This window comes from Ahaetulla prasina, chromosome 17 (genome assembly GCF_028640845.1).
Source record: "Ahaetulla prasina isolate Xishuangbanna chromosome 17, ASM2864084v1, whole genome shotgun sequence".
Taxonomy (NCBI): domain Eukaryota; kingdom Metazoa; phylum Chordata; class Lepidosauria; order Squamata; family Colubridae; genus Ahaetulla; species Ahaetulla prasina.
The window spans coordinates 3,038,456-3,053,339 of record NC_080555.1 but is presented as its reverse complement, the minus strand read 5'-3'; the positions used below and the strand labels follow the sequence as shown (position 1 = coordinate 3,053,339).

The 14,884-nt window shown below is 49.1% G+C and overlaps 1 protein-coding gene across 1 annotated transcript in view; it reads left to right on the top strand.

The window, feature by feature from the left end:
* The first annotated feature begins 1,757 nt into the window (after positions 1-1,757).
* KCNN3 (potassium calcium-activated channel subfamily N member 3) overlaps positions 1,758-14,884 on the top strand; it is a 50,207-nt gene continuing 37,080 nt past the window's right edge. The window contains exons 1-2 of the mRNA XM_058160733.1: positions 1,758-2,594; positions 12,105-12,200. Coding sequence (XP_058016716.1) covers positions 1,758-2,594; positions 12,105-12,200 — 933 coding nt within the window. The remainder of the gene's footprint in view (positions 2,595-12,104; positions 12,201-14,884) is intronic.

Below are 14,884 nucleotides of genomic sequence, written 5' to 3'. Positions count from 1 at the left end.
GCCCTGCGTCCTTCGGGAGAAGGGCAGTCTAGAAATTTAAAGAAAGAAAGAAAGAAAGAAAGAAAGAAAGAAAGAAAGAAAGAAAGAAAGAAAGAAAGAAAGAAAGAAAGAAAGAAAGAAAGGCAGTGAGGTTTGTGGAGTGCAGGATGAAGGGAGGAGAAAGTGTGTGTTTCTGTCCTTGATGCTTTCTAAACTTGGTGGACTTTTTTGCTGACATCTTATTACCCAACTAGGTAATATCATCAGTGTTCGAAGAGAGGAGGTGGGTTAGAAGGAGGAGGAGGAGGAATGTGGGGTCCTTCGTGCTCTCTGTGGTTTTCTGGCAGACGTTTCCTGACCAAACTAGGTAACGTCATCAGTGCTAGGAACAGCACTTATATTTTTAAGGCTTTGACTAAGTTAAGGGGAGCCGTCAGTCAATTTTTCCCTTTTGTCAAGTGGCCTTAAGTCCTTCCTGATTGGTTCCCATGCCCCCAACCTCAGCCCAAGTGATAGAAACGCCAGCCAGCCAGCCGGCACTGCCCCCTTAAAAGGGACTCCATTCCAACACTCCCTCCCTTTCCCTCCTGGTGTAAAATTAACTCGGCCTCTTCGGCCCCTGGATGCTGGAGCTTCTTTGGGGGACCCGATTATTATTTTTTGTAGTCCCTCAAATAGCCACAGGAGACCCAGAGTGGCCATTAAACAGGCAGCCCTGAAACAGGTGCAGTTCAAGCCGCTTTTGAGGATTTCGGGCGGAGACGAACCAGGCACCTGGAAGCAAAGTGTTTTATTATTATTATTATTATTATTTTATTATTATTTTTAAAACGGGGGTTTCCCTGCTCCTCCAGCCAGAACCTCCCTTGGCCGTAAGTAAGGGAATCCTCCCAGCTGAAGGCTGATGGGAGTTGGAGTCCTCAACTGCTGTTGAGAAGGGGAGGAGGAGCGTTTGAAAAAAAAAAGGGGTGAGCCGCGCAGCTGGGCGAGACCAGCCCTTCCAGATGTTAGGGCGTCTGCCTCCCAGATGTAAGGAGGATGGATTTGGAGGGATCGGGGGGGGGCAAGGGCTCCCCTCCGGGTCCCCGGCTTCAAGAGACGTCGGGAACTGGCCATCCAACCGGGAAAGCCTTCTCCAAGCCCGGTAAAACAGCCATCACCTGTTGTTTCGCCCACCTGCAACCCAGCCACTCCACGCCTCCCGCTCTCGGGTGGGGCTGGGCGGAGGCGGGAGGCGGGGCATTTCCCCAGTCGAATGAATGAAGCTGGACACCCCCTCCCCCTTGAGTGGGTGGGGGAGGCGCAGAGAGAGGGAGGGAGGGAGGGAGGAAGCAGCCTACGAATCCTCTGGTGCTGGCGGAGAGCGCAGAGGCTTTGGGGAGGGGGGGCTCATTGCTCTACAACCCACCCACCCTCAGCGGGGAGGGAAAAGGAGGGAGGGGCTGTGATGTCACTCCCACCCCCACCTACCCCCACCCACCCCCACCCACCCCGGGCCAGCCAATGAGCGCGCTCCCCGAGGCAAAGGGGGGCTTGGCCATCCGGCGCGTTCGCGAGCGGCGGAGCGTGCCAGCCAGCCTTTGCCAGTCGCGCCCGCTGGCAGCTCGGCTGCAGCCGCCGCCGCCGCCACCCGCCCCAGCCCCCAGCCCAGGCTGGGCAAGCCGCGGGGGCAAGGCGCGGGCTTGGATGCCCCTGCGCTGGGGCGGGCAGCGCGCTGAGCCGGGGCAGGGGCAAGGGCAAGGGCCGGGCGGAGGGAGAGGAGGAAGAAGAGGAGGAGGATGGAGCCCCCAGCGCCCTTCCTCGATTCGGGAGGGGACGAACCGGCCGCGCCCGCCGCGCTCCCCAGCCTGGCACCTACCCCGGCTCCCCTTGCCCCCGTGGCACCGGTGTCAACGATGCCACCGGCCTCCGGGGGTCCCTTGCGGGCTCCCCCGGCCGTGGCCGCCCTCCGCCCGGCTTCTCGCCACGGCAGCCAGCCTAACGTCAGCGGCGAGCCCGGTTGGGCGGCTCCGGGCCACTCGCCCAGCTCCAGCGGAGGCGGCGGCGGTGGCGGAGGAACGGCGGCGGCCAAGCACCGGCAAGCCAGCCCGTTGGCGCACCGGCGGGACAGCAACCCCTTCACCGAGATCGCCATGAGCTCGTGCAAGTACAGCGGCGGCGTCATGAAGCCGCTCAGCCGGCTCAGCGCTTCCCGTCGGAACCTGCTCGACGCCACCGGTCCGGGTCCCGGGGCCGCCGGTTCAGGTCCGGAGCCTGGAGAGTCTCAACCTTTGCAACTCTTGGCGTCCGGGGCTCCCCCGCCGGAGATCGTCATCTCCCGGGAAGACAACCACTCCCCGGCGGGGCTCTTGCACCCCAACACGGGCGGGGGTGCCGGTCCCAAACCCCCGTCCTCCTCTTCCTCCGGCTCGGCTGCCTCCGCCGGGGCCCCCGGCCCGCCCGTCGCCCACAAGGCGCCCAAGCGCAAAACCCAGAACATCGGCTACCGCCTGGGCCACCGGCGCGCCCTCTTCGAAAAGCGCAAGAGACTCAGCGACTACGCGCTCATCTTCGGGATGTTTGGCATCGTGGTCATGGTCATCGAGACGGAGCTCTCCTGGGGCCTATACTCCAAGGTAAGGGGGCGGTGGGCTCCGCCAAAGAGCGACCCCAGAGCCCGCCACGCTTGGATAAGGGAGCCTTGCTTATTGGGGAGGGGACTTGAACCTTGGTGGGTTTGGCCCTCCTCTTCCTCTTCCTCTTCCTCTTCTTCCCCAGATCTTTTTCCAAAGTTGAGAGGGGGATGGGGGGTTGCTGAGGGTGTGGGGGGGGGTGTTGCAGACACTTGGTGGGGTTCTCCCAAGCGCACCCTGCTTGGATAGATTGCTGGCTGCTTGGGGAGGGGACTTGAACCTCAGTGGGTTTGGCCCTCCTCTTCCTCCTCTTTCCCAGATCTCTTCCCAAAGTTGAGATGGGGAGGGGAGGTCGCAGACACTTGGTGGGGTTCCCCAAGGCACCCCCTACTTGGATAAGGGGGTGGTTGCTTGTGGAGGGGACTTGAACCTTGATGGGTTTGGCCCTCCTCTTCCTCCTCTTCCTCTTCCCCAGATCTCTTTCCGACGTTGAGAGGGGGACGTTGAGAGGGGGATCGGATCGTTGGGGACACAGACACTTGGTGGGGTTCCCCAGAAGGCCCCTTGCTTTGATAAGGGAGGCTGGATGATTGGGGAAGGGAACTTGAACCTTGATGGGTTTGTCCCTCCTCTTCCTCCTCTTCCCCAGATCACTTTCCAAAGTTTAGAGGAGGATGGAGGGTTGCTGGGGTGTGTGTGTGTTGCGGACACTTGGTGGGGTCCCCCGAAGTGCACCCTACTTGGATAAGGAGTCTGGTTGCTTGTGGAGGGGACTTGAACCTTGATGGGTTTGGCCCTCCTCTTCCCCAGATCTCTTTCCAAAGTTGAGATGGGGTGGGCCGCAGACACTTGGTGAGGTTCCCCAAGGCACACCCTACTTGGATAAGGAGGCTGGTTGCTTGTGGAGGGGACTTGAACCTTGATGGGTTTGGCCCCCCCTCTTCCTCCTCTTCCTCAGATCTCTTTCCAAAGTTGAGAGGAGGATGGAGGGTTGCTGGGGGGGTGGGTGTCGCAGACACTTGGTGGGGTTCTCCCAAGCGCACCCTGCTTGGAGTGATTGCTGGCTGCTTGGGGTGGGGGGACTTGAACCTCAGTGGGTTTGGCCCTCCTCTTCCTCCTCTTCCCCACATCTCTTCCTGAAGTTGAGATGGGGAGGGGAGGTCGCAGACAGTTGGTGGGGTTCCCCAAAGAGCACCCGCTTGGGTCTGACTGCTTGAGGAGGGGGCCTTAACCTCAGGGGGTCAGGTTCTCCTCTTCCCCATATTTCTTTCCAAAGTTGAGAGGGAATGGGGGTTTGCTGGGGTGGGGGGAACAACCATTTCGAGGGGCTCCCCAAAGCGTACCCCACATGGATAGGGAACTGGCTGCATGGGGAAGGGGCCCCGGAATTTGTGGGTCTGGCTTTCCTCTTCCCCATACCTCTTTCCAAAGTTGAGAGGGCAATGGAGGTTCATCGGGAGGGCGTTAACCACCAGGTGGTGGGGTCCCCAAAGCATAGCTGTATCCTAAATACCTGTTGCAGGTATTTAAGAGCAGGATCTGGCTGCTTGGGGAAGAGGCCTCAATTCTTAAAAGTCCAACTCCTCTTCCTCTTCCGCCCCCCCAAGACCTCTTTCTGAAGTTGGATGGGGAGGGGGGAGGGCCAAGCGTGCCCCCTGCCCACCTTCGCTCCCCTCTTGGAGGAAGGAGACAGGCAAGGGAAGGCAAGAAGGAAAGGAGGAAGGAGGGCAGGAATTACGTTGGATAACCATTTGTCTGAAGTGGTGTAGGGTTTCCTGCCTAAGCAGGGGGGGGTTCGACTAGAAGACCTTCAACTCTGTTATTCTAAACTATTTTCTAAATTCATCTGGATTGAAACTGGTCGATCTATGACCAGGAATCAAAACGAATGCCAAGGCATGGAAATTAATCAAATAATATTTTCCCCACCTCCATTTGGACCAGGAAAAACAATGTTTTCTAACGGTTTAATCATCCTGGCAACTTTTAAGCTGTGTGGACTTCAACTCCCAGAATTCCCTGGCCAGTTGGCTGACAACTTCGAATGCCACCTGATCTAAATTTCCTTCCTTGCCGTTTTAATTCGCTATTTTTTTTTTCTCCTGCCAACTGAGACAAGGGAGACGACTAGCCTATGATTCCTTATCTAGGATCAACCCTTTAGATATTCGAAGACAGCTTTGGGTGTCAGTGGGTTGGTCTGGATGACCTCTAAGGTTCCAGGAAGACTGGCGCGAATTCTTGATAAGGAAGGCAGGAGTTCGTCAGGTGACCGATGGCGTCTTTCTAAATTGGCTCTTTCCATTTATTTATTTATTAGCAGAGGCTGTAATTTTTCACAATATCAGTCTTACCAGAGATTCATGTTACAGAGATGGTGAGGGCAAATTAATAGAATAATAGAATTGGGAGGGACCTTGAAGGTCTTCTAGTCCAACCCCCCCTGCCCCAGTCGGATACCATTTCAGACAAATGGCTGTCCAATCTCTTCTTAAAAACCTCCAGTGATGGAGCACCCACAACTTCTGGTGGCAAGCTGTTCCACCGATTAATTGTTCTTACTCTCAAGTAATTTCTCCTTCATTCCAGGTTGCTTCTCTCCTTGATTAGTTTCCATCCGTTGCTTTATGTCTTTCCTTCTAATGCTTTGGGAAATAAGCTGACCCCCTGCTCTTCTTTGGGGCAGTCCCTCAAATATTGGAAGGCTGCTATCATGTCACCCCCTAATTCTTTTCGTTAAACTAGACATCCCCAATTCCTGCAACTGTTTTCTTGGTATGTTTTATCCTCCAGCCCCCTAATCCTCTTTGCTGCTCTTCTCTGCACTCTTTCCAGAGTCTCAACATCTCTTTTCTTTAAAATATTGTGGCGACTAAGGAATTGGCACCTGAGACCTGTCCGATCTCTGCCTTCTTTCTGCCCGCATTTCTCAGCTTCTCCCCCCCCCCCGAGCCAAATCTCGCCTACCAGTTACGCCGGGCCAAGGCTGATAAATTTCTAACTTATTTATTTAGCACATTTCTTGACTGCCCATCTCTTGAGCGATTAAACAAATAATTCATCGCGCCTGGCACGGAAGATGGGAAAGCTGGAGGTGCCCAGCTGCCGGTGTACTCCCATTTTGGAATGCCAATGATGGTTCATTCGCCCAGCCGCAATTCAGAGGAGGGCAGTGCCAACAGCCTTTGGTGAGCAGCGTTAGCCAGTGGACTAAGGCAGGGATCTCCAACCTTGGCAACTTTAAGACTTGTGGACTTCAACTCCTAGAATTCCTCAGCCAGCTTTGCCAAGGTTGGAGACCCCTGGACTAAGGAGTTTTGATGCCCCTTGATTTTTTTCTCTAAAGTAGCTGGAATTAGGAGAAAATCTTTCTGGGCTTGAGGGCGAATTATTAAATTAATCTCTAAGACAGCCTTTCTCAATCATGGCACCGTTATGATGCATGGACTTCAACTCCCAGAATTCCCCATCCAGGCCCTGCTTGAAGATGGATGGACTTCGACTCCCAGAATTCTCCAGCCAATGTTACTTAAGAGGGGTGGACTTCAATTCCCAGAATCCCCCAGCCAGCCTGCTTGAAGACGGGTGAACTTTACAAAGAGAAACCTGGAATTAAGGAGAAACTTCCTAACAGTGAGGACAATTAACCAGTGAATGAACCAGAAATCGCGGGCCCTCCATCCATTGAGGTTTTTAAGAAGAGTCTAGAGTGGACAGTCACTTATCTAAATTGATACAGGACAGGTTCTCCTGCTGGAGTAGGGGGCTGGACTAGAAGGCCTCCAAGGTCCCTTCCAGCTCTACTCTATTCTAACTTTAAAATGGGTGGACTTCAACTCCCAGAATCCCCCAGCCAGTCTGCTTTAAAAAGGGTGGACTTCAGCTCCCAGAATCCCCCAGCCAGCCTGCTTTAAGATGAGTGGACTTCAACTCCCAGAATCCCCCAGCCAGCCTGCTTTAAAAAGGGTGGACTTCAACTCCCAGAATCCCCCAGCCAGCCTGCTTTAAAAAGGGTGGACTTCAACTCCCAGAATCCCCCAGCCAGCCTGCTTTAAGATGAGTGGACTTCAACTCCCAGATTCCCCCAGTCAGCCTGCTTTAAGATAGGTGGACTTCAGCTCCCAGAATTCCCCAGCCAGCCTCCTTTAAGAGGGGTGGACTTCAACTCCCAGAATCCCCCAGCCAGCCTGCTTTAAAAAGGGTGGACTTCAACTCCCAGAATCCCCTAGCCAGCCTACTTTAAGAGGACTGGACTTCAACTCCCAGAATCCCCCAGCCAGCCTGCTAGCTGGGGAACTCTGGGAGCTGACATTCCACCCGTCTCAAAGTTGCCAATTCCTGCTCCGGTCTCAAGCCGCCTGCTATATGATTGGGAAAAAAGAAAAAAAAAGTAAACACCCAAGCTATTAATAAACTTGAATTATACCCAGCCCCTCCTCTCCGTCTCCTTTTCCTGCCCTTGTGGGTCAACTCTATTGTGTTAAAACCACACACACACACACACGCACACACACACACACACACACACACACACGGTTGGTTTGGCAGGAATCCCCTCGCGTGGGTAGCGGAGAGGCAATTGGAGTTGCAACAGCTGCGCCCAGGGTGGCGAAGAATTCCCTTCCTGTAGGGCGGGCAGCGATGGCACGGGGCCAGCCCAGCTGCAGCCGGATCTGGCTCTGTGCCTAATTGATCTGGAAAGGTCCTGGCTGAAGTTGGTTTCTTCCCAAGACTGCTTTTTAGCAAAATCAATGGCCAGTATTGATCCTAGATTCCCAAAGCGGAAGGAAGTGGGTTTGTTTGTTGACATTCTGTCTAGGGAACATGATCCCATGTCATGTTGGCTCGTTGGGTTTCGTGCAATCCTGCCTCAAAGGGATCTTAGTTTTTTCCCCCGGTGCTTTGAAGCAGAGAGATTAAGACTCAGCCAGCAATCCGGTGAAAAAAAGGCCCTCTAAACCGGGTTTTCCGTTGATCGTGGTTTGTTGAGTCAACTCCATGTTGGGCTTTTGGGGGGCTTGCGCCCTGAGCCGTTGGTCATGATTTGCAAGGCACAGAAGATAGGTTGGTCTCTTGCCAATGCAACCCTTGAAAACGATGCCCTGTTCCTCAATCACTCAACAGCTTGACACTCCAAGCCAGGTTTTCCATCGATGTTGGTTTGTTGAGTTATCTCTACGACGGGCTCTTTTGGGGCCTTGCACTGAGTTGCTGATCATGATTTGTGATGCACTGCAGATGGGTTGGCCTCTTGCCAATTTAGCTGATGAAAAGGATACCCCGTTCCTCAACCACCCAACAGCCCGACACTCCAAGCCAGGTTTTCCATTGATGATGGTTTGTTGAGTCAGCTCTGCGATGGGCTCTTTTGGGGCCTTGCGCTGAGCCGTCGATTCATGATTTGCAAGGCACAGCAAATAGGTTGGCTTCTTGACAATTCAGCCCATGCAAAATAAAAACCCCATTGCTCACCTCAGCGCCCTACTTTGGGGATGGACTAAATGACCTCTGAGGTTCCATGTCTCAGAGACATGGGAGATGAGAAATCAGGGAAAAACTGGCATTTTTTGGCAAACGAGTAGATCAGATTTCAAAATCTAATTTTCACTTAAGCTGCTTTTAAGAGGACTGGACTTCAACTCCCAGAATCCCCCAGCCAGCCTGCTATCTGGGGAACTCTGGGAGCTGACATTCCACCCGTCTCAAAGTTGCCAATTCCTGCTCCGGTCTCAAGCCGCCTGCTATATGATTGGGAAAAAAGTAAACACCCAAGCTATTAATAATCTTGAATTATACCCAGCCCCTCCTCTCCGTCTCCTTTTCCTGCCCTTGTGGGTCCACTCTATTGTGTTAAAACGACACACACACACACACACGGTTGGTTTGGCAGGAATCCCCTCGCGTGGGTAGCGGAGAGGCAATTGGAGTTGCAACAGCTGCGCCCAGGGTGGCGAAGAATTCCCTTCCTGTAGGGCGGGCAGCGATGGCACGGGGCCAGCCCAGCTGCAGCCAGATCTGGCTCTGCGCCTAATTGATCTGGAAAGGTCCTGGCTGAAGTTGGTTTCTTCCCAAGACTGCTTTTTAGCAAAATCAATGGCCAGTATTGATCCTAGATTCCCAAAGCGGAAGGAAGTGGGTTTGTTTGTTGACATTCTGTCTAGGGAACATGATCCCATGTCATGTTGGCTCGTTGGGTTTCGTGCAATCCTGCCTCAAAGGGATCTTAGTTTTTTCCCCCCGGTGCTTTGAAGCAGAGAGATTAAGACTCAGCCAGCAATCCGGTGAAAAAAAGGCCCTCTAAACCGGGTTTTCCATTGATCGTGGTTTGTTGAGTCAACTCCATGTTGGGCTTTTGGGGGGCTTGCGCCCTGAGCCGTTGATCATGATTTGCAAGGCACAGAAGATAGGTTGGCCTCTTGCCAATGCAACCCTTGAAAACGATGCCCTGTTCCTCAATCACTCAACAGCTTGACGCTCCAAGCCAGGTTTTCCATCGATGTTGGTTTGTTGAGTTATCTCTACGACGGGCTCTTTTGGGGCCTTGCACTGAGTTGCTGATCATGATTTGTGATGCACTGCAGATGGGTTGGCCTCTTGCCAATTTAGCTGATGAAAAGGATACCCCATTCCTTAACCACCCAACAGCCCGACACTCCAAGCCAGGTTTTCCATTGATGATGGTTTGTTGAGTCAGCTCTGCGATGGGCTCTTTTGGGGCCTTGCGCTGAGCCGTCGATTCATGATTTGCAAGGCACAGCAAATAGGTTGGCTTCTTGACAATTCAGCCCATGCAAAATAAAAACCCCACTGCTCACCTCAGCGACCTACTTTGGGGATGGACTAAATGACCTCTGAGGTTCCATGTCTCAGAGACATGGGAGATGAGGAATCAGGGAAAAACTGGCATTTTTTTGAGAACGTGTAAGTCAGATTTCAAAATCTAATTTTCACTTAAGCTGCTTTAAAAGGACAGTTTGCTCCCAAAAAAATCTGATTTATATGACTGTAGTTTGCCCCTGAGCTGAATAAAAAAAATTCCAGGCAAATACCGACAGTCCTTGACTTAACAAGAGCTCGTTTAGTGACCATTCAAAGTTACGACGGGGCTGGAAAAAGGCCCTATGTCTGCACACTTACACATCCCCCTGGTCACGTGATCAAAATTCGGACGCTTGGCAGCGAACTCCTATTGACTTGGCTCATCGGAAAGTCACGAAAGAGGATCACGTGACCCCGGGACACTGCGACCGTCATAACTACGAGTCCGTTGCCAGGCATCTGAGTGTGGATCACGTGATCGCGGGGATGCTTGGAAAGGTGGTTCGGATCTGTGAAAATCGGTCCTTTTTCCAGAGCCGTCGTAACTGCGAACGGTCCGTCAATGAACGCTTGTAAGTCGCGGGTGGTCTGTATTGGTCGGTCACGAAATGAACGGTCGGAAGTCAAGGACTAGCTGTACTAGCTGTATTGATCAGTGGTGGGTTTCACTTTGCTACTGGTTCGCTCGCGCACTGCGCAGAGTGTATTTGATGACGTCCATGCGGGTGGGTGGAATTTCCCGCCGCTGCTGCTAGAGGTTCGCCCAAACCAGGGTGAACCGGTAGCAACCCACCCCTGGTATTGATGGCGTTGCTTTTCGACCCAGGTTACCCAGAGAGAAAACTTTAAAATTGGGATCAGAAATTTAAAAAAAAAAACTGGGGATACTTCATAAAAATGGATTTTGTCTGCATGGGATGCTAAAATTAGAGAGATTTATATCTTTATTTTTCTGGAAAAATAGGAAATATCTCTCCGGAGAGAAATTTTTCTTCTGGTTTCTTTTTTTCCAGCACAGAGAAATCAACGGGGGGAAAAAAATTACCTCAGACTTATTCTCCGAATTCCTAGGGGAGAAATCATCATTCCGATTTGAAATCTTTTTATTATTATTCTTTTGTTTTGCTAAAGGTTAACGGGCTTCCATGGGTTTGATTTTTTTTTTTTTAGAACAACTTAGCGGCTTTCCAGAAGCTTCCGCGGTCAATAAGTTCCAGCGGAAAAATAACACCGGCGGTTCTCGTCGTACGACAGCAATTCAGCCCGACATTTCCGTCGCTAAGTGAGAAAGTTGCGGAGTGAGCGTTGCTCTGTTTTACGAGCTCGCTGGCCACCGTTGTTCAGTGAATGGCTGGAGTTGAAAATTCAGGCGCTCGCCCCAACAGACTCGTATTTACGACGGGGGTCACGCAGTCTCCTTTTGCGACCTTCCGACAAGGAAAGCCGGATTCGCTTCACAGCCGTGTTCCTTAACAACAACGGCAACGATTCACTTGCAACTTAAGAAAAGTCGTAAAATGGAGCAAAAGTCCCTGAACAAACCTCTCGCTTAGCGACAGAAATGTTGGGCTCGATCATGGTCGTAAGTCCAGGACTGCCTGAATCGGAGACACGAAGCAGGTTGAGTATTCTGGATTCTATTCCAGAAATTTTGGACTCAGTTTTTAGTTATAAATTGAGGACAATCTGTATTATTTTAACAAGTTGAATGGCTGGATTAGACAGCTGAGGGACGACAATCAAATCAATCTCAAATCTTATTTTTGAGGGAATGAACAGTACAGTTCAGAATAGAATAGAATAGAATAGAATAGAATAGAATAGAATAGAATAGAATAGAATAGAATAGAATAGAATAGAATATGGAATGAAATAGAAATAGAAAGAATAGAGAATAGACTGGACTGGACTGGACTGGACTGGACTGGAATAGAAAATAGGAATAGAAAAAGGAAATGAATAGAATAGAATAGAATAGAATAGAATAGAATAGAATAGAATAGAATAGAAAACAGGAACAGAAAATAGGAATAGAAAATAGGAAATGAATAGAATAGACATAGAAATAGAAATAGAAATAGAGAATAGAGAATAGACTGGACTGGACTGGACTGGACTGGAATAGAATAGAATAGAATAGAATAGAATAGAATAGAATAGAATAGAATAGAATAGACTAGACTAGACTAGACTAGACTAGACTAGACTAGACTAGAAAATAGGAATAGAAAATAGGAATAGAAAATAGGAAATGAATAGAATAGACATAGAAATAGAAATAGAGAATAGACTGGACTGGACTGGACTGGACTGGAATAGAATAGAATAGAATAGAATAGAATAGAATAGAATAGAATAGAATAGAATAGAATAGAATAGAATAGAAAATAGGAATAGAATATAGGAATAGCATATAGGAAATGAATAGAATAGATATAGAAAGTGAAATAGAATAGAATAGAATAGAATAGAATAGAATAGAATAGAATTTATTTTTATTGGCCAAGTGTGATTGGACACAAAAGGAATTTGTCTTTGGTGCATAAGCTCTCAGTGTACATAAAAAGAAAATATACCTTCATCAAGGTACAACACTTACAACACTTAATGATAGTCATAGGGTACAAATAAGCAATTAGGAAACAAAAAATATCCATATAAATCGTTAATCTATTATATTTCTTTCCTTCGCAGGGTTCCATGTTCTCTCTGGCCTTGAAGTGTCTCATCAGCCTCTCCACCGCCATTTTATTGGGGCTGATCATTGCGTATCACACTCGGGAAGTCCAGGTATTTAAAAGAGAGATTCCACGTAAATTGTGATATTTCTTTTTAAGGCTTCAGCAGGTGGTTTAGGAGGGCTGAATTCAAGTCTCGGTTTGTTTTTTTTAAATTTGAGATTGTACTAATCTCAAATGGTGCTAATGGTTGATACGGGTTGCTGCCAGCGTCCCAGGTATCAACCCAGTACCTTCTTAAAATATATTATATTATTATTATTATCTCTTTTATTCATTAAACACGAAACTCAGTCAACTGATCATTCAAAAAGGCGTCACAAATACCATTGACTGGTGCTGATGGTTGATACGGGTTGCTGCCAGCGTCCCAGGTATCAACCAAGTACCTTCTTAAAATATATTATATTATTATTATCTCTTTTATTCATTAAACATGAAACTCAGTCAACTGATCATTCAAAAAGGCGTCACAAATACCATTGACTGGTGCTGATGGTTGATACGGGTTGCTGCCAGCGTCCCAGGTATCAACCAAGTACCTTCTTAAAATATATTATATTATTATTTTCTCTTTTATTCATTAAACATGAAACTCAGTCAACTGATCATTCAAAAAGGCATCACAAATACCATTGACTGGCGCTGATGGTTGATACGGGTTGCTGCCAGCGTCCCAGGTATCAACCAAGGACCTTCTTAAAATATATTATATTATTATTATCTCTTTTATTCATTAAACATGAAACTCAGTCAACTGATCATTCAAAAAGGCGTCACAAATACCATTGACTGGCGCTGATGGTTGATACGGGTTGCTGCCAGCGTCCCAGGTATCAACCAAGTACCTTCTTAAAATATATTATATTATTATTATCTCTTTTATTCATTAAACATGAAACTCAGTCAACTGATCATTCAAAAAGGCATCACAAATACCATTGACTGGCACTGATGGTTGATACGGGTTGCTGCCAGCGTCCCAGGTATCAACCAAGGACCTTCTTAAAATATATGATGTTGTTGTTGATGATGATGGCAAAGCCACCCTTTCTGACCCGGCTTTCGCTGTGTTTCGACGCGGTATGAATCAGCAGATACCCCGAGATATTAAGAATTATTTAAGGAAGGAGGGAGGGATAGACAGTCAAACAGACGTTGATCAATACATAATAGAGATGACAGATAATAAATTTAAAACAGTGTGTTCTTTAACCCTGACAGCTGTCAGATGTATAGATTTTGACTGGCGGAAGTCCCCAGGCAGCCTTGGTCATAAGATGAGGACTAAGTATAGAACAGAACAGTGTGTCTCCCCTGATAGCTGGAGGGCTGGGATTCTGGGAGCTGCTCCACGCATCTAAAAGCTGTCAAGATTTAGAGAGATATCAGAGAGAGAGAGAGAGAGAAAAGAGATGGATGGATACAGAAGAGATGATAGATAAGGGATTTTTAGAGAGAGGGAGTTGATGGATGGGTAAAATAGATGTTTGGATAGATAGGCAGACAGCCAGACACGGGGGAGGGAGGAGAGGAGAAAAGAAAGAGGGAAGGCAGGAAGGGATAAACGAGGGAGGGAGGAGGGAGGGATAGACAGTCAAACAGACGTTGATCAATACATAATAGAGATGACAGATAATAAATTTAAAACAGTGTGTTCTTTAACCCTGACAGCTGTCAGATGTATAGATTTTGACTGGCGGAAGTCCCCAGGCAGCCTTGGTCATAAGATGAGGACTAAGTATAGAACAGAACAGTGTGTCTCCCCTGATAGCTGGAGGGCTGGGATTCTGGGAGCTGCTCCACGCATCTAAAAGCTGTCAAGATTTAGAGAGATATCAGAGAGAGAGAGAGAGAGAAAAGAGATGGATGGATACAGAAGAGATGATAGATAAGGGATTTTTAGAGAGAGGGAGTTGATGGATGGGTAAAATAGATGTTTGGATAGATAGGCAGACAGCCAGACACGGGGGAGGGAGGAGAGGAGAGGAGAAAAGAAAGAGGGAAGGCAGGAAGGGATAAACGAGGGAGGGAGGGAGGGAGGGAAGGAGAGAGGAAAGGAAGGAAGGAAATAGCTAGATAAACAGACAAAAGAGGGAGGGAAGGGAGGAAATAGATAGCTAGATAAGGAAAGGAGGGAAAGGAAGGGAAGGGAAGGAAAGGCTTCCTCCCGCCTTCCTTCTCTCATTATCTAACCCTTTTTCCTTTCCTTTCCTTTCCTTCCCCTTCCCCTTTTCCTTCCTTCCTTCCTTCATCTCTCTGTCTCTCTCTCCGTCTGTCTCTCCCTGTCTCTCTTTCTCTCTCTCTCTCCCTCTCTCTCTCTCTCTTTTTCTCTCCCTCCCTTTCTCTCTCTCTCAGACATTGTCCTATCATAGGCCCCTCAGTGTCCAAGGATTTCTCAATCTGGATGAAACCTCCCCCCCCAAAAACCCCTGGGGAGATCCATTGGCTCTGTAGCACCACCAACATCCCGCCTCTGTGGGTCTCCATGGTTACAGGAGCATCGTTTGAGTGTGACTTTCATTCTTAGGCATCCTGAACCAATCCAGTTTTCATTCAAGGTTTTCCCTCTTGGTTGGTTTCTGTTGAAATAGAAGGGAGGGGATTCTCAAGACTTTATTTATGTATTTATGTATGCATGTATTGATTTAAGCATTTATTTATGTATTTATTTCCCTCCCCCTTTCTTCCTCCTTTTCTCTCTTCCTTCTTTCCTTCCCTACCTCCTTCAATCCC